This window comes from Podarcis vaucheri (assembly GCF_965113315.1).
Source record: "Podarcis vaucheri genome assembly, chromosome: 6".
Taxonomy (NCBI): Eukaryota; Metazoa; Chordata; class Lepidosauria; order Squamata; family Lacertidae; genus Podarcis; species Podarcis vaucheri.
This window is the reverse complement of record NC_138764.1, coordinates 30,526,458-30,546,240: the sequence shown is the minus strand read 5'-3', so window position 1 is coordinate 30,546,240 and position 19,783 is coordinate 30,526,458. Positions and strand designations below refer to the sequence as shown.

The window sequence follows — 19,783 nt, the reverse complement described above, 5'->3', positions numbered from 1 at the left end:
GGCGCGCGCGCCAAGTTCAAATGCAGCGGAAGCTGGAGCAGTAAGCAGCCCGGAGAGTGAGCCAGGTCCCAAAGCCCGCCGAAAGGAAGCGGAAGGATCAGGGGGGTCAGCGTCAGAGGAGAGTAGAAGGGAGGAGTCCCAGGGGGGCAGAAGGACCCAGAGACGTAGGGAGAGGCGAAGGAGGTGGAGCAAGGCTAGGGTATTAAGCTGGTGTGCAAGAGGCGGGGACTCAGATGGGTCTTCGCCGACCTAGGGCAGAAGGTGTAGAGCTGCACGCTGCAGTTCGGAAATGAAACCTGTAACTCAATAAAGACTCTTTTAAAGTGGACGCTGTGTGGCGTGGTCCTATGTGAGCTGGGACCTGGTAGCAGCTCTGACAGTACGGCAGCAGTGAAAGCGAAGCCTCCTAGAGGGAACAGGAAGTGTTACATCTGCGAGGATCCAGGCCATTTGGCGAAGGAGTGTCCCCGGAGGCTCCACAAGCACACTGCAGCCTCAGCAATGGTGACTGCAGCAACGCAGCAAGGAGAACCACAGCAGGGAAACGACGATGTCTGGCTGGAGACGGAGGCACTGGGGCCCAGCCAGACGCATCTGTGAAGCAGTCCCCAGCGATATTGCAACCCACGGATCCCCTCCCACCCAAACCAGTAGTGCAGCTCACAGCATCTCTCCAGCTACCCGACGGCGTCACTATCGAAGTGCCGCTTTCTGTGGATTCTGGAAGCAACGCAGACTTTATAGCGCAGAGCTTTGTGGAGCAGCACGCTATACAGCTATTGCCTGCCACTCTGCCCCTGCAAGTCGTCACAGTGGATGGCAGAGAGTTGCTAGGGGGGCAGGTGGTGAAGCAGACGCCACCGATGGTGATGCGCCTTGGCAACCACAGGGAAGTCATCAGTTTTAATGTCACCCAACTGTCGGACACGCCCATTGTGTTGGGCATGAGTTGGCTGGACAGGCACAGTCCGACACTGGCTTGGTACCAGAGACAACTGATCTTCGGCTCCTCTTATTGCGCAGAACACTGCATCCTGCCCCGACGGGAGGGAGAGGAGGAGGAATCACAACTGCAGTTGGGAACGTTGCAAGCGGTCCCCCACAAATACGCGAGCTTTTTGGAGGTCTTCTGCGAGAAGGAGGCGGACAAGCTACCCCCTCACCGGCCATATGACTGCAAGATTGACCTCCTACCGGGGGCGACGCTGCCGAAGGGGCGGCTATACTCCATGTCTGAAGATGAAATGCAGGAACTCAAACACTTCATCGAGCATAATCTGGAGCGTGGCTTCATCAGAGAGTCCAAGGCAGTGGGGGGCAGTCCCGTTTTCTTCGTGAAAAAGAAAGACACGCCCCAAAAAAGACTCGTTGTGGACTACCGCCTTTTGAACCAGATGACCAAACCGTCTGATTACCCCATGCCCAGGATTGACGACCTCCTCGCGACGGTGCGCAAGGGACGCGTGTTCACCAAGTTGGACCTGCGAGGGGCGTACAATCTCATCCGCATGCGGGAGGGCGATGAGTGGAAGACGGCCATGTTCACACCGCTGGGCACCTACGAATACAGAGTTATGCCCTTTGGATTACAAAATGGCTCTCACTGTTTTCAAGCTTTTATGCATCACGTGTTGGAGGGACTCCTCTACAAGACATGCGTCTGCTTCCTGGATGACATCCTGGTTTTCTCTGACTAGCAGCAAGCTCACGACCGAGACGTGAGGGAGGTGCTCAGCAGGTTGCAACAACATAGACTGTACGCCAAGCTGGAGAAGTGCCAGTTCGACACGACGGAGGTGGATTTCCTGGGATACGAGTTGTCGGACAAGGGGATAGCCATGGACAGCACCAAGGTTCGTGCGGTATTGGATTGGAAGAGCCCGCGCAACCGGAAGGAGGTCCAGCGGTTTGTCGGCTTCGCCAACTTCTATCGCAAGTTTATCAAGGGGTTCGCGATGCAGACGGCAGCAATTACGGACACGCTCAGCTCCAAAAAAAAGAAATTCATCTGGACGGAGCAGGCGGAACAGTCCTTTCAAGCGCTCAAGCATCTCTTCGCATCGGAGAAGCAACTGCTGCATATCGACCCCAGTAAACCGTTGAGGGTGGAGACAGACGCGTCAGACAGAGCCGTGGGAGCTGTCCTGCTGCAGCGAGACCCGCAGGGGGTGTGGCGGCCGGGAGCGTTCTACTCCAGAAAGCTCAGCAAGTCGGAGCAGAACTACACCATCTGGGACAGGGAGTTGCTGGCCATTCATGCAGCTTTCAAGGCGTGGAGGCACTTCCTAATCGGCGCCAAGCACACGGTGCAGGTCTGCACGGACCACAAGAATCTGGAGCACTGGCGCACGGCTCAGTTCCTGAACCAGAGGCAGATACGTTGGGCGGAGTTCTTTGCTGACTTCAATTTCCGAATAGAGTACGTCCCAGGCGACACCAACATCATGGCGGATGCACTGTCCCGAAAACCGCAATACCTAGAAGAGGTGACGCCAGCGGCGGCCATGCACATCTTCGCACCGACGGCGTGGGCGTGTGCCTCAGCTACAGTAGACCTGGATGCGGTGCGACGTGCATTGCGGGACGACTCATTCGCGCAAGACAAGATGGCGGAACTGCTCAGAGGCACGGCTACCACGGACGAGTTCCAGGTGCGGGACGGCTTGCTCCTACGCAAAGGGGCTGTCTATGTACCAGGAGACGACCTTCGCGCCAAGGTACTGCAACAGTTGCACGACGCACCCACGGCCGGTCACTTTGGCACAGAGAAAACGATGGAATTAGTCGCGAGAGACTTCTGGTGGCCCAGGCTGAGAGGAGAGGTCGCGGACTACGTCGCGAGGTGCGACACCTGCCAGAGGGCCAAGCCGGTACACAGACCACCGGCGGGACTGTTAGAACCGCTGCAAACACCGTTTGAACCGTGGGAGAGGGTGGCCCTGGACTTTGTGACGGATTTACCCAGCTCGAGAGGCAAGACAGCTGTGCTAGTGGTGGTGGACTTGTTCACCAAGATGGCACATTTCATTCCGTGTGCGAAGGTGGCCACGGCGGAACAAACCGCCAAACTGTTCATAGATCACGTGTTCAAAGTGCATGGCCTGCCACGGTCTATCCTGTCCGACCGCGGACGCCAGTTCATCTCGTCTTTCTGGCAGAAGCTGATGGGTTTTCTAAATGTCAAGGTCAATCTGGCATCAGCAAGACACCCGCAGACCAACGGGCAAGCAGAGAGGGTCAATGCCATCATGCAGCAGTACCTGAGATGCTATGCCAATCAACAGCCTGCGACGTGGGTGGATTACCTGCCGCTAGCCGAGTTCGCTTACAACAACACGAAGCACGTGTCCACAGGAGTGACGCCGTTCTTTGCCAACAATGGGAGGAATCCCAGAACCTTCCCGGGACTGGAGAGAGTGGGGGAAGGAGAACCACAGACGGCGGACGCGTTCGCGTCAGAGCTGCAGGCGGTCCACGATCAACTCAGACGGCAGCTGGAGCTAGCTAAGCACGCCTACAAGGTGCAAGCTGACAAGCACAGGCGGGTTGGCGAAGTGATCCATGTGGGAGACTGGGTCTGGTTGGCAGCCCACGCAGTGCCGACCAGGTCACTTGCCAAGAAGAAGTTGGGGCACAAGCAGATCGGTCCGTACCAAGTCGAAGCGCAGATCAACCCGGTAGCCTTCCGACTGGCGCTGCCGGAGGGTTCCAGAATGCATCCGGTGTTCCACAGGTCGGTGCTCACTCCCTACAAGGCACCTCACAGGTTCCAGGAGCCAGGGACGGCGCCAAGTCCGCTCCGGGAACGGACGGAGACGCGGGAGGTGAAGCACCAGGACCACATCAACGAGGTCACGGAGATTTTGGACTCCAGATGGGGGGAAGAGGGAGTCGAATACCTCTTAGCCAGAGAGGGCACCCGGGCCAGCGCCAATAGCTGGGTACCAGACTACGCTTTGGAGGACCCCCTGCTCAAGGACGAGTTTCATGCCCTCTTCCCACACAAACCCATGCCAGCGAGCTTCTTCGACGACTGGTTGTTCACACCCACACTTTCTTCCAGCACGTTCCATGGATTCGACTCAGAAGGGGAACCCGCACGGAGCACCCGTTCCCCAGAAGGTTCACCGGCAGGTTCGGCATCAGGCAACTCGTATTGGTGGGACGATCGACCAGAGGAGCAATGGCGCAGGAAGTGGCTGGAGATGCCAGGTCGAGCGACCGACGCAGAGACTGACATGGACGTGTTCGGGGAGGACCTCGGGTTCGAGCACGGCGGTACAGAGATGGAAGAGCAACAAGTCAACGTCGACGACCGCGAGGGGGAAGACTCGGAGGTCTTCAGTTGGCGGCCACCCACGGGGAGCGACCTGTATCCAGCATTCCCTCCCATGATGATGGAGCACCCAGCACCCACACCTGACAGCGGGGAGGGGGGAAGGGGGGGCTTCGAGGGGGGGATGGATGTCAGGGGTTCAGAAGCAGAGACGCAGAGAAGGGTGGAAACAGAGAGCGAGGGGGAGGAAGCCGAAGGGAGAATGAGTGATGATGACGAACCGAGATCTCCAAGCCTAAGCAGTGAGTCAGAGGACTCCCAAAAGGGAGCCCCAGTGAGCAGAGCAAGGGGGGGATCCGGGGGGACACCCCAGGAGGAAGGGAACAGAGGAGATTCAGAGAGCAGCAGCTGGAAGTCGGGACCCACGCTCAAGACTGAGAGCAGCAGGGAGGAAGGCAGCCAGGCATCGGGTTCCGGAGGCCGTCAGCAGGAGGGAGGGCACGAGTCAGGGGTGGTCACGCCCTCCTCAGAGAGCGAGGCAACGGTCAAGAGGAAAGTAGAGAGTTGGGCGCGCGCGCCAAGTTCAAATGCAGCGGAAGCTGGAGCAGTAAGCAGCCCGGAGAGTGAGCCAGGTCCCAAAGCCCGCCGAAAGGAAGCGGAAGGATCAGGGGGGTCAGCGTCAGAGGAGAGTAGAAGGGAGGAGTCCCAGGGGGGCAGAAGGACCCAGAGACGTAGGGAGAGGCGAAGGAGGTGGAGCAAGGCTAGGGTATTAAGCTGGTGTGCAAGAGGCGGGGACTCAGATGGGTCTTCGCCGACCTAGGGCAGAAGGTGTAGAGCTGCACGCTGCAGTTCGGAAATGAAACCTGTAACTCAATAAAGACTCTTTTAAAGTGGACGCTGTGTGGCGTGGTCCTATGTGAGCTGGGACCTGGTAGCAGCTCTGACAGTAGCGCTATGCTCATGTACCCACTATGCTTGGCTTTCAAACAGAAAGATGATGCTAAAGCGTGTTCTGCTTACACGAGCAAAATATCCCACTCTGAAATTAGGAATAATTCTTCCAAAAGTATCCTCCTCCCCCCTCTAGAAGTACTGTACTGGAAACACAAAGTATAAAATACATTTGTACTGCAAAGAAAATAACCTTGTTATTTGATGTCCATATATTATGGCATTTACTTGTTTCTTACCATAGGCTGAAGTTCTGTGCCATATTCCTTGTTATGAAGGATATTTTTATTTCCGTGTGTGTTCTCTGCAAACCTGCTGCTCTGATCCAAAAAGTTCTACAAAGAACAAAACAACCAGTTGACTGACAACCTACTTCTGATTCTTTTTAGCCAAAGCTGATGTTTTCTGCGGTAATACAGATATTTGCAAAAGGAAAATATCTGCCCTTAAGAACATAAGAATCGCCTGCTGGATGAGGCTAACGGCCCAACTATTTTAGCATCCTGTTGTCACAGTAGCCAACCAGATGCCTATGGGAAGCCTGAAAGTAGGACTTCAGCACAATAGCACTTTCCCCACTAGTGATTCCCAGCAGCTGGCATTCAGAGGCATGCTATCTCCAACAGTGGAGGCAGAATATAGCTTTACTGTCCATGCATTTGTCTAATCTTTTAAAGCCACCCAGGTGGCCTTTCACATTCTCAAAGTGAATTCCATGGTTTAAATATGCAGTGTGTGTAGTAGTACTTTTCCCCCCCATCCTAAATTTTCCAATATTCAACTTCATTGGATATTTATGAGGGAGGAAAGCTGTTTTTGCATTCACTTTCTTCATAAATTTATACACCTCGATTGCGTCTCCTCTTAAGTCATCTTTTTTCTACACTAGAAAGCCCCAAATGTTACAATCATGGAGTTTCTCCACCTCCTTGATCAATTTGGTTGTCCTTTTCTAGACCTCTTGATAGAAGAACAGTTGAGGAAAATATCAGTGCTGTTCTGTTGGCCTTGCATTTCATGTTCTACTGGACCAACTTTTTACTCAAACACTTGCATACTCTCACACCAAGAAATGTTGGTATATATTTAAAATATATAATTAAAACCATACTCCTAAGCACAATTATCTGGAACTCCTATTAAAATGAATGTGATTTTATCTTTATAAACATATAGAATTGGTACTTAAGGCTGAAATGCTAAAGATATTAGCAGGAGGACACACTGAAAATAAGTGGGACTGCCCAACTCCCCAAGGGACTGAGTCCCCCAGGTCCATGATCGGTCATAGATGAATGGGCGGAGGCAGGATGAAGTGAAAGCAAGGCAGATCTTTATTTTTCTGTTGCAACAGAGTTCTCTCCTCCCCTTGCACGGAGGTAAGAGAGACCAAGAACCAAGTATGCAGGAACCTTTAAAGACTTTTGAAACTGCCCAACCCCTTAGCCAAAGACCATCCCAAAAGAATCATACATACATCACAGGATGTCAACAATAGAAGGAATTGTTTAAGGCTTTAATCCTACAAACACCTGGGAGTAAAATCCACTGAGCATAATAGGGATTATCTGAGTAAACGTGCACCAGATTGTACTGCACATCATATTAAGACAGTAATCCTACACACACTTATCTGGATGTAAACCCAATCTGATTCTGTCATAAGCCCTGTAGAGACTTCTTGGCAGGGCTGCTCTCACTCCAAAGGACTGGAGTGAGAATGTGGAGTTGAACCCTGTCTAGAAGGAGCTGATCTGGATGCTGGGGAGGGACCTAATGGGTTGCCTGAAGAGAGTCCCACCTCACTGTTATTGCATAGCCTTAAGGCAGAGGCAGAACCACTGATGCAACTTCAATTCCATCTCCTCTAAGTGAAGCTCTCCCCAACCCCAGGAAGGTGACTGAGACCAGGCTCATCTCCACCTCTGTGGCCAAAGACATGGCAAAGATTATCCCGGGGTGAGCAGACCTACAGAAGTGCCTGCTTACTTGCCCAAGGTAAAGTTTTGTCTAACTGCTTACCATTAATTCTTGGTCCATGAAGTATGGCTTCTCTGCAGATCCATCATTTGTTTCTCTGTCAACAGCAAAGCAAAGCAATAGGGCATCCACTATTGTCTGAAATACTGATAAGAAGTTGTGGGCGATGAGATAAGCCAAAAAAGCAACCAGCAGCAGTGGAACTACCCAAACGTGTAATTCACGGTTGTAGTTAAATGCCATCAAACCTCCAAAAACTGTGAAACATATCACAAACACCTGTATGAAAATAAATGTAGAGACCATATTTCAGAAGAAGCTATTGCAGACTTCACTCACCAAAGATGACCAAAACATTTAAGTGTATTTAGCATTTAGAGATTATTGCATTCAAAAGATTACAGGGAATGTCTTATTTCAAACCTTCCCTCTGCTTGCAAAATTGTTTGCTTTGTTCTTTTTAATTCTTATCTGTATATTATCTTAAATTAAGACTATTAACTGCTTGAGGAAAGCAGCACCATTTTCCAATGCTTGCTTCAGATGTAATGGCAAATTATGGTTTGGCATTACATGAACAAGCCTTATGCTTGTGCGATTATCTCCTTCCTCTCCTTGTGCAGCCTGATTCCCTCTGAGTTATAACATCACAACAATTCGCCAGCTTGCTACTACAACAGGACTGGAGAAACTACAGTGTGCACAAAAGGACCTTATCTGTAAGGTATTCTTAAGATGTCTTCAGGTGGGGTATTAGTTTTCTCCTAACTCACACAAAATAGGAAGTCCGGGAGGGCGCAAAGGAAAGGCACTGCAACTCAAACTCATATAATGCCAAGTCACAATATTGCAGAATGCCCAACCCAACTCAAACAGGACTTCCCTGTTTACTTAAAAATTTCAAACTTTGTTATTTCTCTATAAACATCACTCATGAATCCTTATTTATTTCTATATATTATACTGTACTGATTAGGGGAGATTTCAAGTAAGGAGCAATATTAATTGCCATGAGAGAAGAACTGAGCTTTGAGATTTTTGAATTCCATTGTTACACAAAATATTGACAAGACAGTATTTTCAGTTAATAATCAATGGCACAGTGATAATAAGGTTTTACCTTTCCTAGAAATATAACAAAGTCACTGAAGCAGCTGATTGCTGTGGCATTAGCTGAACATTTTGATAAAATAACAGCAGCATCTTCTGCTGAGGTCCAAAAGTATGTCCCATTTATGGTTGTTGCTGTGTATGCATTCTGTAATTAGAATGTAAATTGGTTTAGGTTTTTTAAAAAAGGAAGGAAGGAGAATGAAAAGTACAGTAGAAGGTAGAAATCTTAACCCAGCCAAAGTTACTTCAAAATCAGATTTGACAAAAGTATTCCATAATTCTATGAAAACTATCTTGCATAATCTTTGAACCTAATTTTCAAAAACCATAGAACTTCTTCTTAACTGAAATGGTTAACAAAGTTTAAAAAAAAAGCTAAACCTCTTACCACAAATTAAACAGTTTTCTTTAAATCTCTGAAGATCAATGCCCAGCATTCCTCAAGGATTTAGTTACTGAAGTACAAAGTGGGTATATAAATGAAAGAGGAATGTGTGAAACTGTGTACAATTATTCTTTTCAGCCATCTGAAAGCAGTCGTATTTTGTTTAGAGAAAAAGAAAAAGAATTACATCATTCTTGAACTATTTTTAAAAAAGCCATCTCATATTGGCATTCTTAACAGAGATTAGCAGAGAGCAAAGTGATTCTGCCAAAAGAATTTATAGTTTTCCATATTTATTTGGGATTTGAATACATTACAGTTAGTTTGCTTTTTTGAAACTGAAAAATTCCTCAGCATCTGCTGAAAAGTGTCGCTCAGACTAAGATTTATGCCCCAAATTTGAATTTTCTTTTCATAATTAGGAAAGTTTTGGGCTTTGATTTAATGAATGTACATCATTGCACTTAATACAGCAGTGGAGGTGGAAGAAAAATCAAATGAAACGTAACTTGCAAACATGAATTCTATTGGTAGCTGACTACTTTAGCAATTTCTAAAGGGGTGACAGAGTTCATTGGTTGCAGCAAAAAAAACCCTAAGATCCTTGTGGCACTTTAAAGATCGACCATTTATTTTGAAATATATTTCCATGGACTTATATCCGATGAAATGAAATCCATGAAAACTTATGTCAGCTGCAGCCCCCATCTGCGGAACATTCTCCCTATTGAGATCTGCCTGGTACCTTCACTGACATCTTTACGGTGCCTGGTAAAAGCATAACTCACTCCTCCCCCACCAGGCTGTTGATGGACTATTATGATGATGTATTTGCTTTTACTGTGCTGCCAGTAGGGATGTTGTTGTAGGTTTTCTATAAATTGCACGCATTTTAGTACGAATGTGTCAATATTATAATGTTTTTAAACATGTTTTAAGTCTCTTGGACACCTCTGTGTAACAAGCAACTAACAAGCATAGCAAATAAAACAATTTGTTAGTCCTTAACATAACACAAGATTCTTTACAGGTAGGTAGCCGTGTTGGTCTGCCATAGTTGAAACAAACTAACAAGATTCTTTGTCGTTTTGACAATTTTAACATGTTTTGTTAAAGACTTAAATCCTTTGCTAGATAATGTTCACCGCAAGTCCATAGACCAAGATAACCAAAATTGCAACGGCAGTACAAACTAGAAAGTCTGGAACACAGACAATTCAGTTACACTTACACCCAAAGCATTTGAGAGACTACTTAATCCTTTATATACCCAGTAAGTCACTGTGGTCTACAATATAGCTTTTCCATCAAGTTCTAAAGATACCAGAAACCCACTTCACCGAGACTCAGAGCAGGGCCTTGTTCTGCAGAGCAGCACTCCTGTCGAGACACAACAGACGCCCACTATCTGAACTTTCTGGAAACAGAGAGTTTTGTTCTAAGAAGATTTCCTAGCTGGATGAATAGGTCTCTGATATATCTGCTGTTATTTCCTGTGTTGGGGTTTTATTGGTGTGTGTGTGTGTGTGTGTGTGTGAGAGAGAGAGAGAGAGAGATTCAGCTGTTTTTATTGCATTTTGCACAACGCCTTGAGGTCTGCTTGGAAGGTGATAAATAAATAAATTACTATCCTACAACTCCCTTTTAGAAGAAATTCAGCCCCTATGTTCCAGTGCCTGGGAACCAAAGACTATATTTCTCACAGATAAATAAGGAATGGGATTGTTTACATATTTTGAAATAGCACAGTAGACAAAAAAAAGTACTTAGGGGGGAAAAAACATCCCTCTGTACTTCACAACACAGAATGAATGTCAAGGGTCTTGGAAAAACTGACCTGTTAGCTTCATGAGAAAAGCCCTGTGGCACAGGTCCAAGCCCTAAAGTTTCCTGCTTCTGAAGAATAATTGCAACTTTGTGTAACAGCTGAATTCAGTCTTCCATTCTAGGACTCTATTAAAAATGAGCTCAGTGAAAAGAGGAGAGCCATAGCAACAAAACCTTCTTTTAAAAGAAGCCAAAAACAAGCTGGTCAGACGTGATTGTATTTAGCTTCTTTGGTTTGCTCATACAATCTGGTTGGTCTCAATCCATGCCACATACAGAATTGTCCCAACCCAGGTACATAATAGTTCAGCTCATTCAGACACCCTTTTATTCCTATTCGTAGTCTGCCTACCTGTCGTAAGTAGTCTACCTATATCCAGGGACAATACACCACAGCTCCGGCATGGTACATCATTTATAATCTGTGTGCCATCTTACTGAACTTTAATCAATAGCACAGTGAGGATTAGGAAGACCTAGGCTGAAAACTCCAGAGCTTAAAGTGTGGCATTTAGCTAGCCCAGGGGTCTGCAACCCGCGGCTCCGGAGCCGCATGTGGCTCTTTTACACCTTTGCCGCGGCTCCGGGGCGGATACTAGCGAGGGGAGGAGGCGCATTGTGCGCCCCGACACTCCCCACTGTGGCGGGCGCTGTACTGGCTGTGACGTCGCATGGGGGTGGTGCGTGCGTTAGTCACGCACCGTCCCAATGTCACCTTCCCGCCTGCTGTCAGATCGCGGCTCCGGAGATATATATGTTTTAAATGTCGCAATGGTTTTGCGGCTCCCAGTTGTTGTTTTTCCTTCGGTAACGGGTACAAGTGGCTCTTTTTGTCTTAAAGGTTGCAGACCCCTGAGCTAGCCACTCTCTCTCAGCCTAACTAACCTATCTCACAGAGATAGAGTAGCTACCATGAGACCAGTTTTGCTGAAGGCGAGAGAGAATAAAAATTGCTTAATTGCTTAATTAATTATTCAGTGAGACACATATCCATGTGCAGCTTTTACCAGCATGCTGCCTCCAGATCCTCCAGACTACAATTCCTAACAACCTCAATTTATCACTACTGCAAAATAAATAAATTAAATAATAAAAATCCACAACAGCAAAGTATGAAAAAAATGGGATAATTAGAGGAAAACTAGGAGACTGACTATAAGGGAAAATGCATCTTCCTACAGAAGTTTCTGATTAGACTTAATTGTTCTTTCTTAAAACCATCAAAAATAGGATGATACTAAATATTTAGTATGACTAGCAGACTGAATTCATGAAATTACAATTTTGCATTTACACAGATTATTTATTCACATGTCTTTTTTTTTTTTTAAAAAAGCCCAAAATAGATAAGAGAAGTTACGTAACTCCATAAAATAATTGTGTCAAGGAAACATTAAGAAAACATTCTAAATAATAATTTCAAGCATAATTTTAAGTAGCAAAACCACCCAGTTATCCTATAAACAGCCATTCAAAAATGCATTTTCATAACTTATATCATCAAAGATTTAACATAATAAAAAACAAGAAGGATATATGAAGATAGAGATTGCTGATAAGTATAAACTAATTGTCTCTAACTTGGGACTAATCTGTTTTGTAGCTGCTTTGAGAGCCAACAGACTCTAAGGATAGCGAAGCATGCACAAAAATCTCACGTGGTAGCATCAACCAAGAACACAATTGTTTACTCCTCAAAGACGATAGTAGTAGATAATGCTTATTTTTGTGACAAACATGCCAGTCACAGTATACAGCTGTGATAGTGACCAACAGAATTAGCATTTCTGAACTAATGCTAAACTGAGCAAGTAAAAATTAAATACCTTTTGAAGTATTTTTGTAAAGAACCTCCATTTTCATTCTGATTTTTTTCCACTAAAAAAATCAAGTATCTATACATACAGTAACTTCAACTGATATAACATACCTGGTTTAAGCATCTTAGGCCTCTTTCTAGGCACCAGAAACAGCAGCAGCAGCATTTGAATATGCATCTTGCACATCTATTCTTCTGCAGTGGGAAACAGCACTAATTAGTTGTCAAAGCCAGAAACATATTTGCAAATTAAGTTTTCCTTTTTCCAGGACACCCATTGTCAGAAAGCAGTGTGAAGTACTTCTGCATCAGCTATGCAGTTACCACCTCTGTTGTGTTATGTTCTTGGTTTTGTCCTGGCGTATTTCTTGTGTTTTCTCTGAAACAGACATACCATGGTTTGGGTTCGGACAACATGACAAGTCGAGACACTGCAGGCACCATGTATGAGGGGGAGGCACATTCACAATTAAACTATGGTTTAAGACAAACTGTGCCTTAACAAGACATGTAGATCAGGCCTGTGGATAATTTTGGTTAAGCTTCCATCTGCTTAGAATATAGAGAAACAGAAAGGCTTAATGCTGTGTGTTTAGCAAATATAGTTTGCAGCTTGACACCCAGACAGCTGCATATTGTCTTATTTCTTAAGGGGGGGGGGAGAAGGGGAATTCCTTCCAACAGAAAGCTGTTGCAACTGCAAAACCTGTAGGACAGTTGTACAGTACATGGAGCTCTGTGGACCATAAAAAACATAATTTTGGATGTGATCTTCAGACAGGCAGTAAATAAATGTTTATACTAGCAGCGGCAACAGCAGCAGCGTATTAGATAGCCTGTTATGTTCTTGGGATTGATACCCGAAAACAGGACCTCAGTGCAAAGTAGGACATTCTGTATAGGAAAGATCACTACAACTTTTAATGAAACATTGTTATGATGCAGACGTTTTAGCAGCATCTTGTCTCCTTCATTTGTAGATCAAATTCCCATAACACAGACTTTCTGGGAAACTTAGTCTTACAATTATGCAGTGATCTCCAATGTATTGCTATACATTATTACAACATTCTGCACAGATCACAAAAGCCACTGCCATTCAATACTATTTATTCTCCTTTAGAAGGGGAAAATAAAAGCTAGAAAAGCTCTTTTAATAACTACATTATGTGACAGAGATGAGCAGAACACAAAATATTTTTATCATTTTAATGTAAATAAAATGTTTAAAGGATTCAGGATATTTTAAAAATAAAAATGCTGGGGATTAGGAATTAAATCTAAAATTAATTCCTGTAATAAGCATTGCATTTTCTTGATTTGTGCCATCAGCCTTTTCCTGAACAGTCCCCAACATTCAAAATGGTCTTGTGCTTGTAAACTATTCAGAAGCTTTAGCTTCTTCAGAATGTGGCAGCTTAGTGTCTAAGGAGGGTGTGTGAGGAAAATGAATTACTTTAGTGTTTATAATTCCACTAGCTCCATACTATCTTCACAGTCATAATTCATAGTTCCAGTTTTAATCCATGAAACCCTAAATACTTCTTTTGTCAAATACTTCTTTTGTCTGTCTGTTTAGGTTGGTTTCCAGAGGTGAAGGCAGGGGTGGGGAACTAATTAGGCACACAAGTCAGAGGTTCCTCACCCCTAGGTTATAGGTAAGCCATTAAGGGGTGGAGACTTTTAAGACTGCACAATGGAAATGTTCTTTCTTGAACTTTGTAAACTGCTGTGAACATTTGGAATCGGGATGATATTGTGCTATAAAGCTCAATAAATAAGTAAGTAAAAAATAAATACAAGAGCGGGAAATGATGCTCAGATATCATTACTTTCTGCTCCCTGATGCATTAACTGCTATATGATGGCATTACAAAACTAAAGTACAAGCCTACCTTTTTTTCCAGGATGCTATAAATTGACAATAGAATAATCCTTGGGACTCTCACTATTGTGATCAAAAAGGACCCTTTCACAACTGTTCCCAAATGATAACAAAAAAGAATTGATATGGAAGACAGGACTGGATGACTTGGTGGTTTTCTTTTATTTCTAGAATGAAAAAACAACAACATGTAAAACTACACAGATAATAAAACGAAACACAATATAGCTATTAGGATCGGCATCTCATAGTTTGTTAACCAATTATGATGGAAGTCCTGTATCTACTGACCTTTGAAAAACTGAATTGAGCCCACGTGTCATCAAATTGGATGCATATATATTTAAGGCCATTATAATTTACATGTTCTCAACCCTGCCATTCCAGAAGCTCCACTATGTATGTGACAGTGCTGGGGGCTACAAACCACTCAAAACAACTGTGCTATCCCATCCTATTCTCTGAATAATACACTGTGGAATAATCTATGGAAATTAATCTTCACACGCATTTAGGAAATTCCCTGAATGAAAATGCAGTTTCACATGCTTAGTAGAGCCCTGGGGAAATTTGCATGGTCACCACTTTCCCTAATCTGATGGGCACAGGAGAACCCATCTTTTGAGTAAACAGATCTGCTGCTTTCAGCAAAAAGAGTGGTGTGGCCCCCAGTGAGACCAGAACCACACATATGCATAGATAAGGACACATAAGAGGGCATTCAGTGTTATGGCACACACTATCTCCTGATATGCTACAACTGCCTATGGCATATTAAAAACGCTTTTACTCAGGCAAACATTCAGGAAACAGTGCTTCTGCTTTTGATTCTATTCTATAGGACCTTAAGATTAGTGAATTTTATCCTGTTTTTAATATGCTGTGTCCCGCTTGGAAACATTTTTTATTAGGAGTCTAATTATTGTAAGTAAACAAATAATTAAAAACTGGAGAAGATTTTAATAGAGCTCTAAACAGGGAAAAGCCGGTATGAAATTTGTAGTATACAGTTTTTAGCTAATCTCTTTCCCTCTACACTAATCTGATTAGTCCCTATTTGCCATTTCATTATAAACTCTAATTCTTCTTCTCTTCAGTTATTAAATATAAGATTAGGCCTCCTTTCTGAAAAACTATAAAACTGGTATGCAGTACTGCTAATGGTGAAATGAGGACTTTACTGCTTAGGATTGACTGTAGCATTATAATGGATGGGGAGGGGGAAAGAGATCAAACCATAGATTTCTGTGAGCTGGCTTTTGAAGGTGAGCTTAATGGGAATCGCAGGGCACAATTGTAACAGAGTCTAATTGGCAATAATACTTCTCAAGTATTATTTGAGTTCAAGCTTGCATTAATATGAATCCAAAACAAGCCTCAAGAATGAATGAAATGAGAATCACACTTTAAAATGTTCACTTTTTCAAGTGTTTTCTGCCATGACCTTTACAAAATAGGAGCAGTGTTCGCAAAAGAACAAGAGCCAATGGGTGAAGTATGAAACTGAAGTTCAGTAAATATATTTTTATTAAATCTTCACCTAAGCAGGAATTTAAATAGACATAGCCACATCAGCCTAGGTAGGTATCATAGTAATACAATCCCTACAGCCTTTCCACAGTAATAGCTACACTACAGCTATAAGGCTATATTTATATATGCATGCACCACATTATTTTCAATAGGAAATACCAGGAAAATGGTATGCATTCATTTCAGTTCTTCAGGCCAGGGGAACAGTTTGGGGGTAAGTGCTGGATTTCTATGTAAAATAACTACATTGACATACTTTCTAAAAGTCATCATTCTTATGTTTCTAAAATAGATCTTTATCTCGGTTTGAATTTAGCTTAATCAAATGTCTCTTCATAAATGCTTACATGTGAAACACCTAGAGAAAATATAACTGCAGAATATATTAAAAAATATATTAACTGAGCATATGACATGCATAAAAGGCAAGGATTATGCATTTATTAATAATTAATTTCTTACTGAAAGCACAAGAAGGAATTGTATTCGTATGATTACCTTTTACTTGTAAGATTACCTAAAGTGTGTTCATTAATGTAGTCAAATGGTAAATTTTGAAGCGTGTTTGGATAAGTCTATAACAAATTCTTCAACTGCCTGGTTCCAGCCAAGGAAAACTTAAGAGAACAGGCTCTGATAATGTTTTGCGGCTTTATGGGCTCTAAGCAGGTCAAAAAACAGAACAAAGACTTTCCTTTTATCTAAGATCGAACCAAAAATGCAAAAAGATGCAAGATAAGAGACAGCTGGTAGAGCTAATATGGCTCAGGAAATGTCATCAACTGGTATATCAACCCAAACAACGTCACTCAACTGCAGAGAAAAAATCGAAGTCATCTAATAAGAATGCTGAGTTAGTACTGGGCAGTGGAGATACATGGTTACTGCACTGGGCTAGGTTCAACTGGGCAGTACCACACGGCTGTTAAGAGGACTCTTAAGAGAAGAAGATACCCCTGATGCTGTTGCAGACACTTTTACAACATGAATTTTCTCAGCTGAATTCCTGCTCGCTGAGATAGTTTCATGGTGGCATGTGCCGTGTTCCTTGTGCTGTTATAAAGTAAATAAAATAATCTACACTCACAAAATTGACTGTGGATTTGTCTACGTAATAAAAATATATTTAAATATTTGTGAAATGACGCTCCCTTTCCTCTGTGAAATACAAGCATGAGGTATCTTATTCCATAGCACCAGAGAACTTTACAATCTTATGATATGGTCCAGCACTTTTCAGGCACTGTATTTTTTTAATGGAAAGCGAAGCTAGCAATGCATCTTTCCCCCACTACTATCACTCCAACAATCCTTTGCTGCCTTCTATATATTTCTAATTCGAAATAAACGTGAAATAACAGCAAGAGTATTATTACCATTTTTACAGACTTCCCCAGTGTCAACCAATGAAATTAGGCCTGAGTTGGGATTTCAGCCCATACCCACTCGGCTGCGCTGCCACTCATTTAAAGGTACCGAATTTGCATCCTTACTCATCATAAACTGAAGCTTAAAATGCAACCTCTCAATATGAAGTTCTTTTTAAAGGCAGATTTCAAAATACTGAATTCTGCTTTCATAAATCATAGAAGAGTAGGTGGTAGAGGAAGCTGTATTTCTGTTATTAAATTATGAACAGCTCTAAAGAATGCATCTTCTATCTAAAATAAAAGAAAACAAAGTACAGTTTCAGGTCAAACGGACGACCCCTGTAAAGCTAATCCAGCTGAAACAACTCCCCATCCTCCCCACTTTTAATTCCGCTTATGGAGAGACTGCAAAGTGCCTAATAGATTGCTTTGTGTAGTGAGGAAGCAGGTTTGCTGAGGTAAAGGCTGCTCTATTTCCTGTAAATGCTTACTAGCTAAAGGGAAAGGCTCTGCACGCAATGTGATAAACAAAGCTCTTGTGACATGCCGTACTGCTGCCCAAAAGCGTGTGATAGCATTCTTGCTTCATCTTTCTACACGCATTAGTCCGCTGCATTGGTTTAAATACCTCTATGTGCTGGCAAAGCAAATCATAGGAAGAGGGACTGACACTGTAGGGTGGCTCATTCTCCTTGGCAAATACATGAATTTCAATGCTAACATACGTCATCTAGCATTATAAAAGAGAAAACGGTGTAGAGCAGACAAACACCCTCATCTGATGGCTCTTGCTTTGAGAGGTGTGCCAAAGCCATTCTGAAGGTCACAGTGGTGCACTTTATCAGAAGGGGAGAGTGCGAGGAGAAAAGGCATGCTTGTTACCCTTGGGAAAGGGCTGGTGAGATCAATATCTCTAGCTTGCATGAATTAAGTCAACCCTGACCTGTACTATTAACTGGGGTCAAATTGGATGGATGGATGAATGGAATAATATAACAACAGTGTTAGAAATGACTATTTTTAATAGTCATTTCTATATGACCTAGTTTGCTAAATCATGGTTTACAAGTGACAGTGCCGTGCGCTGGTGCACATGGACTACAAAATCTTCCCTATCACTGCCTCAGTTTTTCTCCCAAAATACCACAGTGTGTTCTTTCTTCCTTAGCTTCTAAAACCCTCAAAAGGGTCATAATAATTCACACTCTGTCCTTTTGGAAAAACCATGGGTAGGAGAATTTTATTTGTTTATTTTTTCTCTCTTCCTCTGTCTCATCTGCAATAAAAATCTTCCCTTGGTGCTAGGGATGGAGGGAGAATCCTCTGAGGCAGTGTTTCTCAAACTTGAATCCCCAGCTGGACTACAACTCCTATCATCCCTAGCTAGGAGGACCAGTGGTCAGGGATGATGGGAGTTGTAGTCCAACAACCAGCCAGAGACCCAAGTTTGAGAAATATTGTGAGTTGACCCATATGGGCTCTGAGGTGCATTCAGAGCCTTGGCTCAGTCTATGTGCCTCTTGTGCCCCCTAGTGGCCCAGTCTGTCATCAGCAGCATGATGTAAGACCAGTACATATGTTGTAGAGAGACAAATGTAATATTTTGAAACAAATTCTTATTGAAATCAGCACACAGTGATTTTCCTAAGGAGAAAAACGTGCTGGAAGAACTACTATGAATACAAATACCTCCATGAACATTCTAAAAACACCTACCATTCTCAACCTTACTTCACAACTGACAATGCCAGTAGCATTCTTTCTTCCCAAAGGCAACATTCCTCAAATAAGCACTCATTCCATTATATGAGTGGGTATTTAAAAAAGCAGCAATTACACCACTAACATTTGGGAACATTCAAAATTTAAAGAATGAATCATATGTAAAGTGAAACTGACAATGGGCATAACCCAACAAATCAGCCTCACACATAGAGACAAGCTTGCAGAAGCCAGACAGGTTTTTCAAGTATGAAAAATTGCTTGCACAAGCTACCCTCATATGGGATCTAAATTAATTCAGACAGCTGAGAACATATCACTTTGCAAGAAGAACAGTATTATGTATGGCATGTAGAAAATGAAAGTTTATGAATGTAATAGAGGATGAGTTGCTAATTTCATGAAAATAAAAAAGGGTTTAACTAAACTATTTGTCAAAATGTAACAGAGTTCTTGTTAAGAGGTCATTAAAGATAATATTTGTATAGAATGACACAAATTGCAAAAATTTTGAAGGTTTTGAAGGTTGATTAACACCTTCACAAAAGGAGAGAGAAATGGAAAATCAGCTTACAAATGATTGCCAATACATGAATTATTCTGGAATGACTGAATTCCGGCTATTAGACAGTCCATTCTGAGATAAAACAGAACAAATACTGTTGCCGGAGGCATGGGGTATCCAGTTATGGCAGCCTGCTCACACAACAGCTAGTAGAAGCTTCGTTCAGCTGATTCCAATAGGTGTCTTGCACTTATGAAATATATACAATAATAATAAGGGTTGTGCAACATGACAGTTAAGCTTGTGAGCTTCTGCTTGCACAACATCAGCTTTCTGACTCCTTGTGTGAATGTTATGTTAGATCTCATCCACTGGCTAAAGCTAAAGCTAAAGCTGCCTTGGTACTTCTAGAACATA

The 19,783-nt window shown here is 43.4% G+C and overlaps 1 protein-coding gene across 5 annotated transcripts in view; it reads right to left on the bottom strand.

Moving 5' to 3' along the window:
* Positions 1 to 19,783, bottom strand: part of SLC44A3 (solute carrier family 44 member 3) — an 84,730-nt gene that overhangs the window by 1,449 nt on the left and 63,498 nt on the right. For all 5 annotated transcript variants that reach the window (XM_082227861.1, XM_082227860.1, XM_082227858.1 and 2 more), the window contains 5 exons: positions 14,247 to 14,403; positions 12,463 to 12,546; positions 8,328 to 8,465; positions 7,250 to 7,486; positions 5,467 to 5,562 (listed from right to left, as the gene is read on the bottom strand). In XM_082227861.1, the coding sequence (XP_082083987.1) occupies positions 5,467 to 5,562; positions 7,250 to 7,486; positions 8,328 to 8,465; positions 12,463 to 12,546; positions 14,247 to 14,403 (712 nt within the window). The remainder of the gene's footprint in view (positions 1 to 5,466; positions 5,563 to 7,249; positions 7,487 to 8,327; positions 8,466 to 12,462; positions 12,547 to 14,246; positions 14,404 to 19,783) is intronic.